The sequence below is a fragment of the Melanerpes formicivorus genome, unplaced genomic scaffold (genome assembly GCF_026170545.1).
Source record: "Melanerpes formicivorus ecotype bairdi unplaced genomic scaffold, bMelFor1.0.p_v2 SCAF_2, whole genome shotgun sequence".
Taxonomy (NCBI): domain Eukaryota; kingdom Metazoa; phylum Chordata; class Aves; order Piciformes; family Picidae; genus Melanerpes; species Melanerpes formicivorus.
Window position 1 is genome coordinate 41,692,450 of NW_027142354.1, and position 20,154 is coordinate 41,712,603.

At 51.9% G+C, this 20,154-nt stretch overlaps 1 protein-coding gene and 1 long non-coding RNA gene across 3 annotated transcripts; one reads left to right on the forward strand and one right to left on the reverse strand.

Annotated features, from left to right (window-relative positions):
- Nucleotides 1-777: 777 nt before the first annotated feature.
- Nucleotides 778-3,920, reverse strand: LOC137445797 (uncharacterized). The gene is made up of 3 exons (XR_010988491.1): nt 3,737-3,920; nt 1,656-1,862; nt 778-1,097 (listed from the first exon to the last, which is right to left on the reverse strand). It is a non-coding gene; the product is annotated as an uncharacterized lncRNA (long non-coding RNA).
- A 5,267-nt stretch (nt 3,921-9,187) lies between these two features.
- IRF1 (interferon regulatory factor 1) lies at nt 9,188-17,232 on the forward strand. 2 transcript variants are annotated; one of them, XM_068158014.1, is made up of 10 exons: nt 9,188-9,351; nt 10,848-10,934; nt 12,206-12,305; nt 12,513-12,689; nt 13,319-13,368; nt 13,494-13,629; nt 13,805-13,930; nt 14,970-15,013; nt 15,572-15,707; nt 16,158-17,232. In XM_068158014.1, exons 2-10 carry the CDS (start codon nt 10,848-10,850, stop codon nt 16,256-16,258), a joined length of 957 nt encoding a protein of 318 aa, XP_068014115.1. In that variant the 5' UTR covers nt 9,188-9,351; the 3' UTR covers nt 16,259-17,232. The 2 variants fall into 2 exon arrangements, with proteins under 2 accessions (XP_068014115.1, XP_068014107.1); XM_068158006.1 differs by having other exon boundaries at nt 9,211-9,351; nt 10,843-10,934.
- Nucleotides 17,233-20,154: the final 2,922 nt, after the last annotated feature.

Below are 20,154 nucleotides of genomic sequence, written 5' to 3' on the forward strand. Positions count from 1 at the left end.
TCTGGACATGCTCTGGCCCCTCAGTGACATCTGTGGTCTCTGCTTGAGGGTTAACAGGCAGTAAATAAGAAATAGGAACAAGACTCAGATGCTTCATTATCTGTCACTTGCAGCATGTGGTTCTCACTCATTGAACCTTGTGGGGTTCTCACTACCAGTCCCCTCCCAGCTCCTGGGACATACTAGGAGAAACTGCCCTGGCCCTAGCTCTGACTGGGTTTGAGCTGCCTTCCCAGTGCTTTCCTGCCTCTGCTGTCCTCCTCTTTGGCCCCTTAAGGCACTAACGTGACAAGCCCTGCAGTACTTGCAGGCATCTCCAAGAGCTTCCTTTTTGGCAGCCTCTTTGCTCAAAGATGCAACCAAACATTTCAAACAAAGCTGGGATTATTGATGTCCTTCCTGGGGCTGAGCAGAGGTCACTTGCACTGCAGCCTTCAGGCCAAGATGTCTTCTTCTGGAGAGCGACAGTAAGTTCCCAGGGTCTCCATGCCACCATCCTTATAGGTACACTGGCCTGCTCCAGCTGCTGGTGGGCAACAGGAGGGTGCAGGAGATGGGTGGTAGCTCTAGCAAGTCCCCAGCCTGAGAACTGCAGGACATGGGCTGGAGACACAGCACCATGGGGGCCAATGGCTTGTCCTTCCCATTCCAACATCTGGAAGTTTGACACTTTTTCTGCTCAGTCCAGGAAAGTGGAAGCCCTCCCAGCATGGAGCCAGGCAAGAGGCACCACCAGCCATGCCCAGGACATAGAATCATAGAATTGTTTTGGGGGAAAACAGCTTTAAGATGATTGAGTTCAACCATTAACCCAGCACAGCCAGGTCACCACTAAACCATGGCCCTCAGCACCACATCTACACAGCTTTGAAACCCTTCCAGGGGTGGTGGCTCCACCACTGCCCCGGGCAGCCTGGGCCAGGGCTTGACAACCCTTTTGGGGAAGAAATTGTTCCTCATGTCCAACCTAAATCTCCCTTGGGGTGACTTGAGGCCATTTCTTCTCCTGTCATGCTGCTTAGACTGCAGGCTGCAGCTGCCTTTGGTCCAGCTCCTGGTCTTCAGATGGTCAGTGAGGCAAGTGGGTTCCTTCACACCTGTGACATTCAGGTGGACGCTCTAAGGGCATGGCAAACCAAATCTTTGTTACAAAGCTCACCTTTTATTCACCTGAGGTTAGCCCCAGGTGCATTGGTGGGATGTCAGGAGCATTAAAGGAATGGACTCCCCATTTGACTTCACATGGGTCAGCTGCTGGGATGCCAGGACCCAGGCCAGCCCAGCCCAGCAGCTCGGGCAGGGTGGTTGTACCTCCCAGCTCCTGCCTCTCCCAGGTGCACTGGGAACAACCCAAGTTTCTGTGACCTTTGGCAGACAGGCTCAGGCTGCTGCACGTCTGCACCTCCATCAAGCAAACCCATCACAGCTGCCAGGTGCTGCAGCTCACGGGGTTGGTAAACTCAGGAAAGGTCCCCATCCTCCTGCAAGGCTGGAGGAAAAATCAGGAGCAGGGGAAATCCAGGGACACAAACTGAATTCTTGGAATTTCCTTTCTTTCCCCCTTCCCCCCACCTTCCTGCCTCCCTACCCATCATCCCACCCACACCCCCCCCCCCAGCCCTGAGTCTGCTTTTTGGTCGAGTTTAACATTTCACCTTCCAGTGAGGAGAACTGCCCTGATTTCAGGTCTGAGCTGAGGCTCTCCAATTCCAGGAAACCACGAGCAGCCCATCCCAGGATACGGTTGTTGTCGCCGCGGATCCCAGCGTGCTCTCTGCGATTACCTCATGCCATCTGGGCAAGGGTTTCAGCGCTGCTGGCACCATGCCCTCTCCTGCCTGTGCTTCAACCAAGCTTCCTTTCTGTAAGAGAAGCATTTATAAGAAATGGAAGCAGCTTGCAGCAAGCCCTCTCTTCTCAGGGCCACTGGCTGAGAAGCAGAGCAGGATTTTGCTGGTTTGCTGGGTTGTTATTTTTGCAGCTTTTGAGGCTGATATTCCAGATTCTGCTCCCTCGGAGTCTCCTCTGCATTAACCCTTTGCAGCCCAGAGAGCCTGTAGGAGGGGCAAGAGCTAACTTTAAATTTGAGGAGGGCAGATTTAGACTGGGTACTTGGGAAAGATTCTTTCCAGTGAGGGTGGTGAGAGGCTGGAACAGGTTGCCCAGGGAGGCTGTGGATGCCTTCTCCCTGGAGGTGTTCAAGGCCAGGCTGGATAAGGCTTTGAGCAACCTGGGCTGGTGGAGGGTGTCTCTGCCCACAGCAGGGGGGTTGGAACTGAATGCACTTAAAGGTCCCTTCCAACCCAATCCATTCTATGATACCTGGCCACAGCTGACCCAGGGTATGATAATGTGATGGTTGTTGGGTACTCATCAGTGCATTCCTCAGATGACAGTGAAGGTTCTGCACCTGTTTTGTATGGCCCAGTTAGCTGCTCCAAAAAGCAAGGCTTGCTTCTGAGTGTGATGGGGAAAGAGGGGGAAGGCAAATGGAGGAGAATAGGAGAAAGTATCTGCCTGACAGCTGATTTCTCCTAGAACAGGTAGAAAGGAGGAACAAACCTTCACAGAGCAGGGTCTGGAAGGGTTGCTGAGCTCTGATGGGCATGGAAAGGTCACAGTGCAGCGACGGAAGGAAGCAGCCAAAGCCCCGAGGAAGCAGATAAGAGGCTTTCTCTTGCCATGCTCTTGCTCTTCCCCTCCATGAACCTCTGCTCCATCCTGTGGTTTTTCACACCCTTCACCCAAATACTGTCCCCCAAATACTGTGCAGACCTCAGGCTCTGCTTCCTTCTGGGGCTTGTGGCCAGTCACCAGAGGCAGAATTCTGTGGCAGCTCCTGTCGCCACCTTCCCATCTCCTCAACTCTCCATCTACACTCGATTGAAGGAAGAAATGTTTTGCACTGAGGGTGGTGAGACCCTGTCCCAGGTTGCCCTGAGAAGTGGTAGATGTCCCATTCCTGGAACCATTCCAAGTCAGGTTGGTTGGGGCTCTGAGCAAGCTGCTCTGGTTGCAGGAGGTTGCACTAGATGTCCTTGAAAGGTTCCTCCCCACCTAAACCGTGTTCTGATTGTATGATCTTCTCATCTCCCAATCTCCTGCCACAGATTCCCCAGTGTCAACTTTCTCCCCTGGTTGGATTCAGAGTGCTAAGGAGGGAAAATCTTCCAAGCAAAACCTGCCACCAGCACTTGGTGCAGTGCTCATGCTCTTTCCCCCCAAAGACAATCAGAGATTTAAAACCTGAGAGTCATCTGCCCCATCCACACTTCATGCACAGCACCAGCTGAGCACAAGCCAATGCTCTGCCTGCTCTAAGGTACATGCCCTAAACTAGATGCTGTGGGGTAGCCCTGTCCTGCTGCACCCACACATGGTCCTGCAGCATGGCCTTCCGTGAGGGGAGGACAATCTGCTGCTTGCTCAGCTTGGAAGGGAGCCCAGGGCTGGGGAATTATCAGAGGTGATAGACTTCTATGCTGCTGCTCCAGCATGTGTGCTTATCTGGAGGTGAATGTAGATCTGGGGTTTGCAGCCAGTTCTGCAACTCTCTGTGCACCAGAGTGTGCTGGGTTTCTTCAACTTCCCAGCTCCTCAAAAAGGGGTTCAGGATGTTCTGGGTTTGCTTGGGGGTGAGGCATGGAAGGTCTTGTCTCCATGCAGGGGTAAAGCAAGAAGGGAAAAACACTGCAGAGATAAAAAGATGCTCCTCTTGTACTGCAAGAAAACCAACCTGCTCCATGCAGCCCTGGCACCAAGTTGGGTACCCACAGATGTGAAAGCCTGTGCCACTTGTCACCAGTGAGGAGACAGCAAGGCCTTCACCTGGAGGCAGCAGCTTTGGCTGGCTGGCATACAGAGCCACTGGCTGGAAGCTGCCTGTTGCATGGCATCTTGAACCATCTTGAGCTGCTCAGTGAAGCCTAGCAGTGAAGAAGGAACAAAGAACCATGTTAGAACCTGTATGCCTAGCTCATGGCCCTCACATCTTGTAGGCTCCACCAGGAGCTCTGTGGTTGACACCACACTGTTGATGCTTTCTGGCACTCCATGCAATAGACCCTTCCTAGGAGCACCTGATTCCAGGGCACCACTGACCAAGCTGGAGAGGTCCATGTTAGAGGATAACAAACACCACTTTCTGGAGCATCAGTGTGGGATATGAGGAGCAGCTGAGGGAACTGGGGTTGTCCAGCCTGGAGAAAAGGAGGCTGAAGGAAAGCCACCTGGCTCTCTATACCTCCCTGAAAGGAGGTTGGAGTGAGGTGGGGGTGGGTCTCTTCTCCCAAGTAACAAGTGACAGGATGAGAGGAAACAGCCTCAGGTTGTGCCAGGGGAGGTTTAGGTTGGACATTAGAAGAAACTTCTTCATTGAAAGGGTTCTCAAAGGCTGCCCAAGGAGGTGGTTGAATCCCCATCCCCAGAGGGGTTTCAAAGAGGCAGAGGTGTGGTGCTGAGGGCCATGGTTTAGCACCAGACTCAGTAGAGTTAGAGAATGGTTGGACTTAATGATCTTAAAGGTCTTCTCCAACTAAAATGGTTCTGTGATTTGGTTTGCTTTGAAGTGAAAAGATGAACATTTCCTCTGCCTTGGGAACTCCCTGTGTGAGGTAGCTGTGATAAAATATTTTGGGGACCTCTTTCTCTGAGCTTCAGTTTACCATTGAATGAAGAGACCTGGCATGGGGGAGAGATGGAAAAGGGGGAACACAGAGGGTGTTCAGAGCCAAAATGCCAAGCACGTGCCCAAGACTGCCCCAAAGTAAAGCCAGAGCAGGGCTGAAGCTCTCTGGAGCATCAGAAGCGTTCACAGGAGCTCTGGGTGGAGCAGAAGGGTTTTGTAACCAACCATTTATTGACTCTTAGAGGCATGTGAGTTATTTCTTCTCCATTTGACTGTATATGCCAAATTCAAGCTCGTGCTCTTGCTACATTAAGCAAGCTGCTGGGAGGATTGGTGGTGTGGTGGTGTGAATGGGAGGCAGGAGCTGGGTTTGGAAGGAGAAGGCTTTCTAACTATGGTGTGAGGAGAGCCTGACACAAAATAACATCAGGGAGAGTCAAGTTGTTATTTCCTTGTTTCAGCAGAGAGATAACAAAGCAGCAAACAAACACAAGGCATCCCAGCTCGGGCAGGTCCTGCTCCATGGAAACTGGGTGTGCAGATATGGGACAGGACACAGAGAGAAAGGTCAATCCAGTCCCACCAAGCAGGATCTGAGCAGGTTTAAACAAGAGGGAAAAACTGGAGATTCAGGGCCAGGACTCTTAAAACTTCCATCATGCATTTCTATTCAAGGTTTATATAGTTGGTGCCTGCTGCCAATTCCTGACTATGACAGGGACTAAAAATAGCCAGTGAAGATCATAAGAGTGCTGAAGTCACAACATCAAGCAACTGTCTGCTCAAAAGGTAGTCACTGAAAGTATGTCAGACACATTCAGTGACCTCACATGGTGGTCCCTCAGCCCAGAAAGCTCAGAGGTCATTTTTCTCAGAGCTAACTTGTGGGGTTCTGTAGCTTTTGCTCAAAGCTAAGCTGTGGCTGGGAGGTTAACCAATGACATGATTGCTCTCTTTGGCCAACATTTCAGTTGTAGAAGGGGTGCTGTGACTATTTTTGTAGATGACATTCACAGTGGACCCTCAAATACCTTCTGCCATCTCTTTTGGGGGCTATTTTTTATGTTACCTCTTACTACTCACAATATCTGGACATGTTCTACTGAGGAATGAACCTGCACCCTCTGACAGAGCATGAAGTATGGATGTCCTAGTGCTCTCCCTACATTGTTTCTGTACCACTCTCTTTCTCTGATTTTTTGGTTAATTTACCTGATATGTGATATCTTTACTGTGGTGAAATCTTACTGGTGAGCAGGGCCTGACCCAGCACAAAGACCCTACCAGATACAACCCCAAGTATCAAGGAGATTGAGACTTTAAGATCATCCAGTCCAATCATTCTCTAACTCTGCCAACTCTGCTGAATGTCCCTCAGCACCACATCTCTGCATCTTTTAAACACCTCCATGGATGGGGATTCAACCACCTCCCTGGGCAGCCTGTTCCAGTGGTTGAAAACCCTTTCAGTGAAGAAGTTTCTTCTGATGTCCAACCTAAACCTCCTCTGGTGCATGTTGAGGCTGTTTCCTTTCTTGTTCCTCTTGAGTATGACTTCAAAGATACCCTGAGAGGGCTGAAAAGGAAACAACTAAAAACACTCTGGTGTTCTGCTGGATTGAAGGTACTCTGAAGACACTGGGTGCAAATCTAAACTCACCATCATCCAGATCCAGTGGACTGGGGAGAAATTCTGATGTTCTCCACAGCCTGATGCTTTCCAGCAGTAGAGAAAAAGCATTCCTAGGTTTTGCAGCATGCTTGGATCGCTCTGCCTCCCACCCTTGCTGACCATGGATGGTTATGCAAGCTATCCCTCACTACAAGCTGTTGCACCACTGTGAAATCACAGCATATGTAAGGCTTGAACCCCTACTGTGAAGTGGCTGAGACTGGACCTACTGCTGGGAGCTTTATGGAGAAAACCACCAAACCCAGTCAAGGTCTGACTGTTGAAGGCTTCAAACCAAGGGCAGAGAAAGTCCAGGCAGTGTCCAGAGTATCATTTTTTACTGGGAAAATGGTGTGGAGGACAGGTGAGAACCTGTTTCACACACTGGTCCCCTAGCTCAGGTGCACTGTGGTGTGCACAGGAATTGCTCTGGTCACTCCACCAACCACCACTGAATGAATGCTCAGCCCTGGAATGCAGCAGCACACCCCTTGCATGAAAGCCCAAGCACAGAGGAGATGCTTCAGGATCATCACTCACAACCTTCACCTGTTTTCCTTTCCTACTGACCTTCTTTCTACCACCCACAAGCGTCCTTATTACTCCAGGTCCTGCTACATCCCTTCTCCAATGCCAAAGAATAAAATCTGTGTGCAGTTTTGGTCTTTCCTGTTCATTAGTCCTGCTGGCAACAGCAAAGCTGTGCCCTTTGGAGCTGGTGCCAACCTAGAGTTCCTCAGCAGTGCTCAGAGGAGCTGGGCTGCTCAGAGGTAGTCTGGGGCTGATTACTCAACACAACACCAGTGAGCTGACCGGTAGCAGCCCGACTGCTGGCCCAGCTCCCACCCAGCTCAAAATAGCCTCATCTAGACCCTGCCTTTCAGGCACTTCCTTTCCCAACTTACGAGGGTGACTGTGGCTGGTGGAAAGTCTGGGAGGCTGCAAGTAAGCTGGGATTTATGGACTCAGTGGGATAGGTGCTGGATCTCTCCATGAGGGTGGGATGCAGTTTCCTCCAAAGAATGAAGGCTGAATCTCTTGGTGGCTGGATTTCTTGGTGGGACAGGGGCTACATCCCTCCATGGGGATGGGGTATGGATCCCTTGGTGGGACAGGGGCTTGATCCCTCCCTGGGATGAAAGCTGGATCTCAGCAGTAGGACAAGTGGCTGCATCCCTCCATGGGGACAGGGGCTGCAACCCACCACAGGATGAAGGCTGGGTTTCTTTGTGGGGACAGGGACTGGATTTGCCCATGGGATGAAAGCTGTATCTTTTGGTGAAACAGGGACTGGATCCCTCCCTGGGGATAATGGCTGTCTCTCTCAGTGGGTCAGGGCTGCCTCTCTTGGTGGGTCAGGGTCAGGCTCTGTGGATGGGACAGGAGCTGTCTCTCTCAGTGGGTCAGGGTCAGGCTCTCTGGATGGGACAGGAGCTGTCTCTCACTGGGTCAGGGCTGTCTCTCTCGGTGGGTCAGGGTCAGGCTCTGTGGATGGGTCAGGAGCTGCCTGTCTCGCTGGGTCAGGAGCTGCCTGTCTCGGTGGGTCAGGGTCAGGCTCTCTGGATGGGACAAGAGCTGTCTCTCTCGGTGGGTCAGGGTCAGGCTCTGTGGATGGGTCAGGGCTGTCTCTCTCAGTGGGTCAGGGTCAGGCTCTGTGGATGGGACAGGAGCTGCCTGTCTCGCTGGGTCAGGGTCAGGCTCTCTGGATGGGACAAGAGCTGTCTCTCTCGGTGGGTCAGGGTCAGGCTCTGTGGATGGGACAGGAGTGCCTGTCTCGGTGCGTCCGGGCTGTCTCTCTCGGCCGGTCGGGAGCTGCCTGTCTCGGTGGGTCAGGGCCAGGCTTTCTGGATGGGACAGGAGCTGTCTCTCACTGGGTCAGGGCTGTCTCTCTCGGTGGGTCAGGGTCAGGCTCTGTAGATGGGTCAGGAGCTGCCTGTCTCGCTGGGTCAGGGTCAGGCTCTGTGGATGGGACAGGAGCTGTCTGTCTCGGTGCGCCCGGGCTGTCTCTCTCGGCCGGTCATGGGCTGCCTGTCTCGGTGGGTCAGGGCCAGGCTCTCTGGATGGGACAAGAGCTGTCTCTCTCGGTGGGTCAGGGCTGTGGATGGGACAGGAGCTGTCTCGCTGGGTCAGGAACTGCCTGTCTCGGTGCGTCCGGGCTGTCTTTCTCGGCCGGTCATGGGCTGCCTGTCTCGGTGGGTCAGAGTCAGGCTTTCTGGATGGGACAGGAGCTGTCTCTCTCGGTGGGTCAGGGCTGTGGATGGGACAGGAGCTGTCTCGGTGGGTCAGGAGCTGCCTGTCTCGCTGGGTCAGGGCCAGGCTGTGTGGATGGGACAAGAGCTGTCTCTCTCGGCGGGTCAGGCTCTGTGGATGGGACAGGAGCTACCTGTCTCGGTGCGCCCGGGCTGTCTCTCTCGGCCGGCCAGGGGCTGCCTGTCTCGGTGGGTCAGAGTCAGGCTTTCTGGATGGGACAGGAGCTGTCTCGCTGGGTCAGGAGCTGTCTGTCTCGCTGGGTCAGGGCCAGGCTGTGTGGATGGGACAAGAGCTGTCTCTCTCGGCGGGTCAGGCTCTGTGGATGGGACAGGAGCTACCTGTCTCGGTGCGCCCGAGCTGTCTCTCTCGGCCGGCCAGGGGCTGCCTGTCTCGGCGGGGTCGGGGCCAGGCCCCGCCCTGCCCCTCTCCCACCGCCCCTCCCTGGCGGGTCCGGCAGCCGCGGGCGGGGCGCGAGGCGGGGCGCGCGGGGCGCCTCGCGGCGGGGGGCGGCGCTCCCCCCGTGCCGCTGGTGCTACAAGAGCGTGATTTCCCCGAAGTGATGCCTGCCGGCCGGGCACCCAATGGGCGGTGCGGCCTGCGCCTCGCACGCCGCTGATTGGCTGAAGCTCAGCGGGGCGCGGGGCGGCGGGGAATCCCGGGCGCCGCTGCGTTATAACCGAGGGCGCGTACCCGTGGGCGGCAGAGGAGGGTTGGCTGGCAGCGGATATCTTCGCTCGGTTTGGTTCAGTTCGGCCCAGCCCACTGCTGCACGGACTTGCTCGGCTCTGCACGGCACAGCAAGGTGGGTCACGGTGCTTCCCGTCCCATCGCGGAGCTCGTCCCCTGCTTTGCATATCGCGGGGGCTCCGTGTGAAGCGCATCGCAGGTTCTATATGAGGGGCTCCGGGGGCACGGCGCTGCTGGTCAAGAGGCACTTTGAGGGCGCTGTCAGCCGTCGGGTGGGCATACCTCCGGACCCTTACCCGACTAACTCCCGTCCCGTTGGTCCGGGCCGGGCCAGGCTGGGCTGTGCTGTCCTCTAGCCGCACCGCGGGGCTGGGCATGTCCGGGCGCGGCTGCGGTTCTGCGGGTTCAGCCGGAGGCTTCGCTCCGCTCTTGAGCGGGTGCCAGCGCCGAGCCCCGAGGCTGGATGCCGCGGCGTAGTGGGGGAGCAAGCCCTGGCTGCCTTCCTCCTCCTGCTGTTGCTCCCCGGGGCGGGCAGGCTCCCGACCCTCGTCGCGCCGCCGTTATGCGTTGCTGGGGATAGTTAGAAACGGCTCGTTTGGAAAATCTTGGCCTGTTTGCCTTGAAAGAAAGGAAAAAAAAAATCACAACCCAAAACACAACAAGCTCGCAAACAGGAAATTATTTCTGCAGAGGAAGGGCTGGGAGGGCCGGGCCGGCTCCGCAGCGGTGCTGCCGGGGCTGGGGGTGTTGCTCATTTGGGATCCCCCTTTGCGGCAGGGCTGGGGGTCCCCCCACTTTTGCACAGTTGAATCAATAACAAACTTTTAAGAAGGAGACTCTTCACTTAGAGGCGCTTTGTGGTAGCACGGTGGGGGGACTCACACCCAGCAACACCACAGTGGGTGAGGGTCAGGGACCTTCCTGGGCTGTCCTGTGCCCCTACAAAGCTCCCTCCGTGCCCAAGCAAACAACCCAAACACCTCCAGGTTTAGAATGCGCCCCTATCATCCAGAAGCAGGTGGAGGAGACTGAAAGAGCATTCAGATCATAGAATGGTAGCGGTTGGAAGGGACCTCTGGAGATCACCTAGTCCAACTCTCCTGATAGAGCAGGGGTACCTAGAGCAGGTTGCACAGGATGATGGCCAGGCTGGCTCTGAATGACTCCAGAGAAGGAGACCTCGCCACCTCTTCGGGCAGCCTGCTCCAGGGCTCCACCATCCTCAAAGTACAGAAGTTCCTTTTCATGTTTAGATGGAACTTCTTATGTTCAAGTTTGTGCTCATTACCAATTGTGTTGTTGCTGGAGACCACTGAGAAGAGTCTGGCCCTCCCTTCCTGACACCCACCCCCTAGATATTTGTAAGCATTAATAAGATCCCCCCTCAGCCTCCTCTTCTCCATGCTGAACAGCCACAGCTCTCTCAGCCTTTCCTCATGAGAGATGTTCCAGTCCTCTAATCATCTCCAGATCCTAGAAATGTTTGAGTGATAACACCCATAATGCAGAGGAGAGGAGAGGGGAGGCGGGGAGATGGGAGGGGCTGAACTGCAGGGCGGTAAAAGTAGCGCTGAGGTTTTTTACTGACCTCTTCCTTCCTTCACAGAGAAGATGCCAGTGTCAAGACTGCGCATGAGGCCCTGGCTGGAAATGCAGATCGATTCCAATCAAATCCCTGGGCTGATATGGATTAACAAGGTGAGGGTCACTAATTACTATTATTATAATTGTTGTTCTGTCATTAACCAGCCTTAGATGACACTAAACATAAGCCAAGCTCTTGAAAGGAGGACATGGAGAAAACTTACAGTCACAGGCAAGGATGGGTTGGCAGGGACCTTTGAGGGCTATCTAGTTTGACCTCCCTGCAGCAAGCAACCCTTATGTTTCAAAGCCAGCTGGTTTTGTTTTCAGCAGAGGTAGCTCTGCTTGCTACAGAGTAGAATATCTCAAATTTTTTTCTCCCAGATGGTAAATAGAAAAAGACAATCTGAGCATGATGGAGAAACAAGACAACACCAACACCTTCTAACTCCTTCTGCCCACTTGAGCACCTCTCGTCTCAGTTGGAGTAGCTACTGTTACATTTCCAGTTTTAAGGTTTAGCCTCAAAGAAATACTGTGTTTTCTGCACCTGATGGTACATCCCTGTACCTGGGATAGCACAGGGTGAGATCACTGGGCTTGTTGCACCAGGTCTCTTTGAAGTCTCTACATCCATCCCAAGGTGATACATAAGCTAGGACAGGAACATTTTTCCCCAGGAAAACAGACATTGGAATCATCTCCCAAGGGAAGCAGTGGATCCCCTGCATTGGGCAGTTTTAAGACTCATCTTGATAGAGTGCTAGGCTAGCTCATTTCACCTCCACTATTACCTAAAAAGATGATCCTTGGGGTCCTTTCCAAGCTGGCATTCTGTGATTCTCTGATCCTATGGGCTGTGATCCCTTCAAAGAGGGATTCTCTGCCACAGTGCACCTGGAATATGTGGTAGTTTATGACATACTAATAGATTAGATTGGATGTACTTGAATGCTTTGGGATAAAATTGCCAATGGTGCTTACTTCTATTTTACCCTGTTGTTGATTTTTTTTCCAATTTTCAAAAATCATAAAGAGCCTTAAATGCTTTGATCCAAATGGATGGAACAATGGATCTTAGTTAAGATACTGGAACAAGTTGCCCAGGGATGTGGTTGAGGCCCCATCCCTGGAGATATTTGAAGTCAAACTGCCCTGAGCAAGCTGATCCAATTGGAGGAATCCCTGCTCACTGCAGGGGTGTTGCACTAGTTGGCTTTGAAAAGTCCTTCCCAACTCAAACCAGTGAGTGATTCTGTGAAGATGGAGAGCAAAGGGATTCTAACCGTTCTGAGCTGCTCCTGAGATCTCTGATTAAATCCACCCTTCCACACTCGCATGAGATGCTGCTTGTTTAATTCAAATGTCTTCTGCTTTAACTTCAGGATAAGAGAATGTTCCAAATCCCCTGGAAACACGCAGCTAAGCATGGCTGGGACATGGAGAAGGATGCCTGCCTTTTCAGGAACTGGGCCATTCATACAGGTGTGTGTGCTTTTACATTGCCATCCCTCACAGAAGATCTCAGACATTAACACCTCAAGGTATTTCCTTGTCTTGACTTGCACTCAGGTCATTGCATTAACCACTACTATATGTAGGTCAGAAGAAAGAGAAAACTGATTTTGATTTTTTTCTTGGCAAGAACTAGCACTGACAAATCTGAAGACTCACCTCATCTCTTCTTTATAGGGCGATATAAAGTAGGGGAGAAGGACCCTGATCCCAAAACCTGGAAGGCAAACTTCCGCTGCGCCATGAATTCCCTGCCTGACATCGAAGAGGTGAAGGATAAAAGCATCAACAAAGGCTCCAGTGCTGTCAGGGTGTACAGGATGTTGCCACCCTTGACAAAGGACCAGAAGAAAGGTGAGAAGTTACACAGCTTTTTCTACTGCTTCCGTTTCCTGCTTTGTCTAGGCAGAGGTGTAACAGACCTGTTGCTAGCACGGGTGCTGCTGGGGTTACTCACTGGTTATTGACATTGGTGACAAAGGATTCACAGAATCCCAGCATGGTAGGATTGGAAGGGACCTCAGTCCAACCCTCCTGCTAAAGCAGGGGCATCTACAGCAGCTTGCCCAGGATCACAATGGCCAGCTGGGTTGGGAATCTCTCCAGACAAGGAGAATCCACAACCTCTCTGGGCAGCCTGCTCCAGGGCTTCAGCACCTTCACAGAGAAATTCTTATTTATGTTTAGGTGGAGCCTCCTGGCTTCCACTTTGTGCCCCTTGCTCCTTATCCTGTTGGTGGGCACCACTGAAAGAGTCTGGCCCCATCCTCTTGTCCCCAGCCCTTTGGATACTGAACAGCTCTGATAAGATCTCCTCAGTCTGCTCTTCATTTTATCCCAAATTCTTTAAAGGTGCCTGAGGGCATCCTCAGAAGGTGACCAGGACCTCTTGACAGTGGTGGCAGAGCTTGCTGAGCAGGTGTCAAAGCTGCAGGAGCTCATGCAAACCACTTTCTCACACCAATCTTACTTTTATTTAACAGAAAGGAAGTCAAAATCTTCAAGAGAAGCAAGAAGCAGGAGCAAGAGAAAGGTCAGTGTCTGCAGAGGCAGCTGAAGAAGCTGGAGGTCTGGGTGGTTTTCATGCTGAATTATTTTGTTTATGGGGGAACTTGTGTGTTCTTGGAAATCTTTCATGCTTTGCCCTTACTTTTGTAGTTGCATGAAGATGTGAAGATAGAGGAGTCAGCAGAAACGCTAACCAACACTTCTCTGCCAGATGACCACAGCAGCTACACTGTTCATGACTACACAGGACAGGAAGTGGAGGTGGACAGCGGCTCCATCAACCTAGGTGAGACTCCGCTTTTGGGGTGGAAAGCTGCGGTGGTGCTAAACCCACAGTCCCTCTGCCTAAACAGAGACATGGCTCTTGGGGCTGGGCCTGGCCAGGCCAGCAGATGGGCAGGGGGGAGATGGAGGTGGTTGTCTCTCCTGGGGGTGCCAACTGCTCCTGGTTCATCCCACAGACCTCTCCTCGTGCGAGGTGAGCGGCTCCTTGACTGACTGGAGGCCATCGATGGAAATCACCATGGCTGACAGCACCAACGACCTCTACCACCTCCAGGTGTCTCCTCTGGCTTCGTCCTCAGAAGGTGGGCATTTCTTCTATCCTAACCTGAGCTTCTCATCCATCTGTTGGAGGCAGGTTGGAGGCCAGGCAGCAGGAGGAAGGAGTGCCTTGAGGCAACAGGAGAAACAAGAGTTGTTTTGGAGAAAGAGGTCACTGGTTCTCTATCTGATGGGTTTGGGCTACTAGAGCTACCAAATGCAAGCTGGCCAGGTTGGAGATGGGCACATGCCACCTGCAGACAGGGCAGAGGGTGATGAGTTTAAACAGAAAGAAGGGAGGATTCAGAATGGATATAAGGAAGAAAATCTTTATGATGAGGATGCTGAGACGCTGGAGCAAGTTGCCCAGAGAGGTGGGAGATGCCTCATCCCTGGAGCCATTCCAGGTCAGGTTGTTTTGGGCTCTGAACAACTTGCTCTAGTTGCACATGTCCCTGCTGACTGCAGGGGGGTTGGACTAGATAACCTTTAAAGGTCCCTTCCCACCCAAACCATTCCATGCTGATGGGTGAAAGGCTCTGAACCACCACTTGACTCTGCAGACATGGGCAAAGGGGCAAGCTTTAGCTTGCAGACTCAATGTGATCACACAGACAGGTCAGCCCATGAAGAGGAGAAATTTCTGAGCTAGGAGGGTGGGACTGGGGGTTCCTAAGGCAGCTGGAAGGAGGCAATGCCACAAGCAAGACAGAGTTGGGTACAGTAGTGAGAGTGGAGCTGGTCATGCTTCCCAGTGAGGAAAAGGAATAATTCACATGGATATAGCCAAGAGATCTCTGCTTTGAATCTTGGGGAGGTGTCAGAACTGCCTCAGAAGGGACAGTTCTTGAAGGATGAAGGGCTGTGGGGTGTCTGGGGCACAGAGCTGCTGATGGGCCTGCTCTCCTGAAACCCATGAGGCCCTTCTTGGTGTCACCCAAGAGGGGAAGGAAAAGATAGTGGTGGGTGTGACATGAGAACATGAAGCATGTTGTGTGGCGAAGAAGCAAAAGTGTGAAGGCCAACGTGCAGGAAGTTGACATCTCTGTCCTATTTCTTCTCTTTTCTGTGCTTACAAAACAGTCACAGATGAAGATGAGGAGGAAATGAAATCAGAGATCTTTCAGGTAAAACCATCTCTTCTGGTCAGAATAAATTTGGCCCAAATGGCTGTTTGCACCAGCAGAGGAAGGGAAGCAGCTGTCTCATCCAGTCTGATATGAACTGAGCAGCCAAGACCCTTTAATTAATGAGGGAGCCTGAAAAGAAATTAAATATCAAGGGGAGGCTGCTTTGGAAACATGATCTGGAGAGGACAGAGCCATGGAAATGTTTATTCCTCACGTGAAAGAGAAAGAGAAAGCTACTGAGTGCTGTTAGCAGCAGAGGTTGTTGGATTAGAGCCTGCAGAGGTTCTCCAGGCTGTTTTATTTTGCCCTTCTCTCCTCCACTGACGTCCTTAATCTGTGGTTGCAGACGTGCCACACATCCCACTGATAAGACAGGGCTTGAATCACCAGAAGTGCTCCAGCCCTCCCTGTTTCTATTAGCTTTAACTGGGGCTTAGAGAAAACTTGAAATCAAATTTGATCTTTCTTGCTTACCTGTCCCTAATGAAGGGAAAGGAATAAAATGTTGCACCCACAACAGAGAAGCAGTTTTAACCTTCTCTTCTCCTCCTACAGCTGCTTGAGCCAGCCCAAGACTGGCATGCCACCAGTGTTGGGGGGAAAGGCTTCCTCATCAACGAGCTGGGCACGCAGAGCATGTGCAGCACCTACAGCTACAAGGAGCAGGATGGGGAGATCGACACAACTTCAGGTACAGGCTCAGCCCTCACTTAGTAACATCCTTTAGTGATGCAGACAAGGGGGTTTCAGGCACAAGAGTCATTTAGAGAGAGCAAAACAAACAGAGGGATTCCCACACCCCTGTATTCTGAGATTTCCAAGCCTGTTGAAAGGTAGAAGGGATTTGTTCATGCAAGGACTGGGAGAAAGATGCCTCCAGTAAGTCTGCTACAGATTTGGCTGAGGGTTATACACATGGAAGCTCTGCCAGCTTTCAGGAGCTCCCTGCAATGCCACTGAAGAATTAGCCATAGCTGAAGTGGGACAATGCAATAATGTTTAGAGTATTTTAGCACAATATTAGTCTAAGGTATTTACTCACATCTGAGGAGTCTTTCATTTTTGGATATATTTATATCTATACACACTCCCCATTTTGCTGCTGTGCTTCAGTACTCACTCTTTGTTTTCCTTTGCTTAGGAGAGCTGGAGTTAAGGCTCCTCGACCAGAAAAACATCCTAGACTTCTCCTGGTTCGAGACAGTGAGACCTACCATGCAAGTCATTCCCTGTGGCTTGTAAAGCTTACTCCAGCCATGAACTGCTCTTAGGTAGAAACTTGGCCAAGCCTGAAGGGAATGGAGGAAGTTGTTTGTTACTGACCCAAGGAAGAAAGTAGCTTTTATGTTCCGTTTTAACTCCTATGCCTGGAAAGGTTAGGCGGAAAGAAAACTCCATTGTGAACCCAGACCAGGCCTCCCACCTCACTAGCAGGACTCCTGGCTCTGAAGATGTTCAAGCTGCACCTTGTCAGCGCTGTGGAGGTGAAGTTCTTGCTGGAAGGTTGTTACTGGGATCTGACCTGGTTGGGGTACTGCTGGATGGCATCACCTGCTGGAGATCTGAGGAGGATGATGGAGCCTTCTTCTCCTCCTCCTGCAAGATGTGATGAGCACTTTAGCCACGGAGTGCTTGGGAGAGACACGGCAGAGGAGTCTCTGTTAGTTGTGGTTGCTGCTTATCTGTGCAACACTGGTGATGTTGAGCTTGATGACTATCTTACACTTAGGAAAATTGCACTAATTGGCCCTCTCTCCTTTGATTTACTCCATCACTTAGTTCATCTTCTGACTTCAAGCCCTGTAAATACTTCAGACTAATAAAATGTGAAAATTCAGTTTAGGCTTTGCTTCCACCTTGCACACTTACCCTCTCCTGGCCTTGCCACCTCTCTTGCCTTGTGCTAGCTGAAGGGCTGCTGCCTGCCATCCTTTTTGCACTGATAGGAGCAGAGCTCTCTTCTGCTTGTACCCTGCCTTTTGGAGACCCTTCCTCACCCTCTGCCAGGACACCCCCAGTACTATACCCATCAAACTGCATGGCCCACGGGAGCCTGCCTGGGGGGGGGAGGGGGAGGGTGTGGGGTGGAAGAGGTTCTGCTCGCTGTGTAAGATGTAAGAATCAAATCACTAAGCTGTAACAGACCTATTTTCTTGTACATTTTATTTTTGTATATAACTTGTATATTTGTTTTAATAAAAGTGTTTTGTATATGACATGTTTACTTTTTCTCATGGGAGAGCTCCCGGAGCGCATTCCAGCTCCCTTGAAATTACCCAAACAGATGTGCTGCTGACAGAGACACTTGGAGGGTTGGGTTTTTTGATGAGTCTTGAAAGCATACAGACTGTAGCACAGTTTGCTGCCCTTTTTCACAGAATCACCAAGGTTGGAAGAGACCTCAAGGATCATCGAGTCCAACCTGGCACCACAGACCTCATGACTAAACCATGGCACCAAGTGCCATGTCCAATCCCCTCTTGAACACCTCCAGGGATGGTGACTCCACCACCTCCCTGGGCAGCACATTCCAAGGGCTAATGACTCTCTCAGTGAAGAGCTTTCTCCTCACCTCCAGCCTAAACTTCCCCTGGTGCAGCTTGAGACTGTGTCTGCTTGTTCTGGTGCTGGTTGCTAGAGAGAAGAGACCAACCCCTTCCTGGCTACAACCACCCTTCAGGTAGTTGTAGAGATCAATAAGGTCTCCCCTGAGCCTCCTCTTCTCCAGGCTAAACAACCCCAGCTCCCTCAGCCTCTCCTCACAGGGCTGTGCTCAAGGCCTCTCCCCAGCCTCCTTGCCCTTCTCTGGACACATTCAAGTGTCTCAATATTTCACCCCCCTCCCCCTCCACACTTCTTCCCAGTGCAGCTGATGGGTGGAATCTTGCTTGCCCAGGGAAGGAAAGCTGAGGAGCTGTGTACATGGGGGATAGCTGATTTCTATCTGCCATTATCTGCAAGGCAGGGTTGCAGGCTCATGGATTCACAGAATGGTTTGGGTTGGATTGGACCTCAAAGGTCATCTAGTTCCAACCCTGTTGAGGAATGGCTTGAATTGCAGGGACATGGTTCTATGGAACAGCTGTTTGAACAGAGTGTGTAGGCCAGACGCCATCTTGTTTACTGCTCACAGCTTAGCTGGTATGCTGATGCAGCAAGGCCACCACAGCTTTGTGACTGTGCTTGCAGATAGCACCATGTGAAATAGTTACTTAGAAGATAGTAGTATGTGATACAAAGTATTTGTGAAACAAAGAACTACTGAGAAAGGAGGTTGTGGAGTTGCACGTCGGCCTAACCGCAAGTAGGCTGGATATTATGCTGTGACCCTGGACTAATAGCCAACAGAATAATGACACTTATGCATATTTAGCTGAGATGCTTTATAAGCCGTGCTTTCAAACAATAAAGTTGAAGCTTAATTACCAATCATATTGGTTGCCTGGTCAATGCTTCCTGCACCGCGACACAACCCCTCTGCCAGGGGCAGGGGCAACTTCCACTAGTCCAGCTTGCTCAAGGCCTCATCCCACCTGGCCTTGAACATCTCCAGGGAGGGGGCATCCGCAGCCTCCCCGGGCAGCCTCTCCCAGTGTCTCCTTACTCTCAAGGTTATGTCATTAAAAAAACCCCACACAAGTCCTGCTACTGGTGTCCCTACCAGCAGCACCATCAGCTGCTTGAGCACAAGCCCTGTGAGGAGAGGCTGAGCAAGATGGGATTGTTTAGCCTGGAGAAGAGGAGGCTCAGGGGTGACCTCATTGCTCTCTACAACTACCTGAAAGGTGGTTGTAGCCAGGAAGGGTTTGGTCTCTTCTCCCAGGCAACCAGCACCAGAAAAAGGGGACACAGTCTCAAGCTGCGCCAGGGGAGGTTTAGACTCAAGGTGAGGAGGAAGTTCTTCACCCAGCGAGTCATTCATCATTGGAATGTGCTGCCCAGGGAGGTGGTGGAGTCACCATCCCTGGAGGAGTTCAAGAGGGGATTGGACGTGGCACTTCGTGCCATGGTCTAGTCATGGGGTCTGTGTTGATAGGTTGGACTCGATGATCCTTGAGGTCCTTTCCAACCTAAGTTATACTGTGATACTGTGATCATCAGCAGTGCAGACCCAGCTAAACAACTCATGTTTGCCAAAAAAGAAAGCACCTGCACAATTCAAAAGGTGAGGGGAAAGCAGGCTGGGCTTGGTGCTGGGTTGTCACTGTGTGTTTATTCATTTGCCATGCTTCTAGGCTGGAAAGGTCTGACAGAGAATCATAGAATAGTTTGGGTTGGAAAAGATCTTTCCAGTCCAGCCATTAACCCAGCACTGCCAGGTCACCACTAAACCATGGCCCTCAAGGTGCTCAAGAGGGGATTGGACGTGGCACTTGGTGCCATGGTCTAGTAGTCATGATGTCTTGGGTGACAGATTGGACTTGATGATCTTTGAGGTCTTTTCCAACCTTGCTGATTCTATGATTCAGCACCACTTCTACACAGCTTTGAAACCCCTCCAGAGATGGTCACTCCACCACTGCTCTGGGCAGCCTGGATCAGGCCTTGACAACCCTTCTGGGAAAGAAATTGTTCCTCCTGTCCAGCCTAAACTTCCGATGGTGCAACTTGAAGCTACTTCCTCTTGTCCTATTGTCTTTCCTTGGGAGGAAACCAGCCCCCACCTGGCCCAGCCAGGGAGTTGTAGAGAGCCAGGAGGTCTCCTGCCAGCCTATTCTTCTCCAGGCTGAACATCCCCAGCTCCCTCAGCTGCTCCTCACTAGATTTGTTTTCTAAACACTTCACCAGCTCCATTGCCCTTCCCCAGGACACGCTGCAGATGCTACTGCATTGTCTGGGCTGGGAGACAAGAGCCAAGTGTGGCTGACTCAATGCTGTCTCCAGCTGCAGCCACCAGCATCTGACACTGGCTGGAAAATCCCCATGCAGAATAAAGCTGTGCTGTGGTGGCCCTTGGGGAATAATTTCATTCACTGAGCAAGGGAGGACAGAGGAGAATATCAGCCTGCAGTAGAGGCAGACCAGACCCAGAGGTCTGAAACAAAGTGGACATTTCGCACTGCCTTTGGCACATGCTCTGCTGTGACTCAGCCTGCAGGCACCACGGGGACAGATGTGGGGCTTTCCAAGGGAAGAAG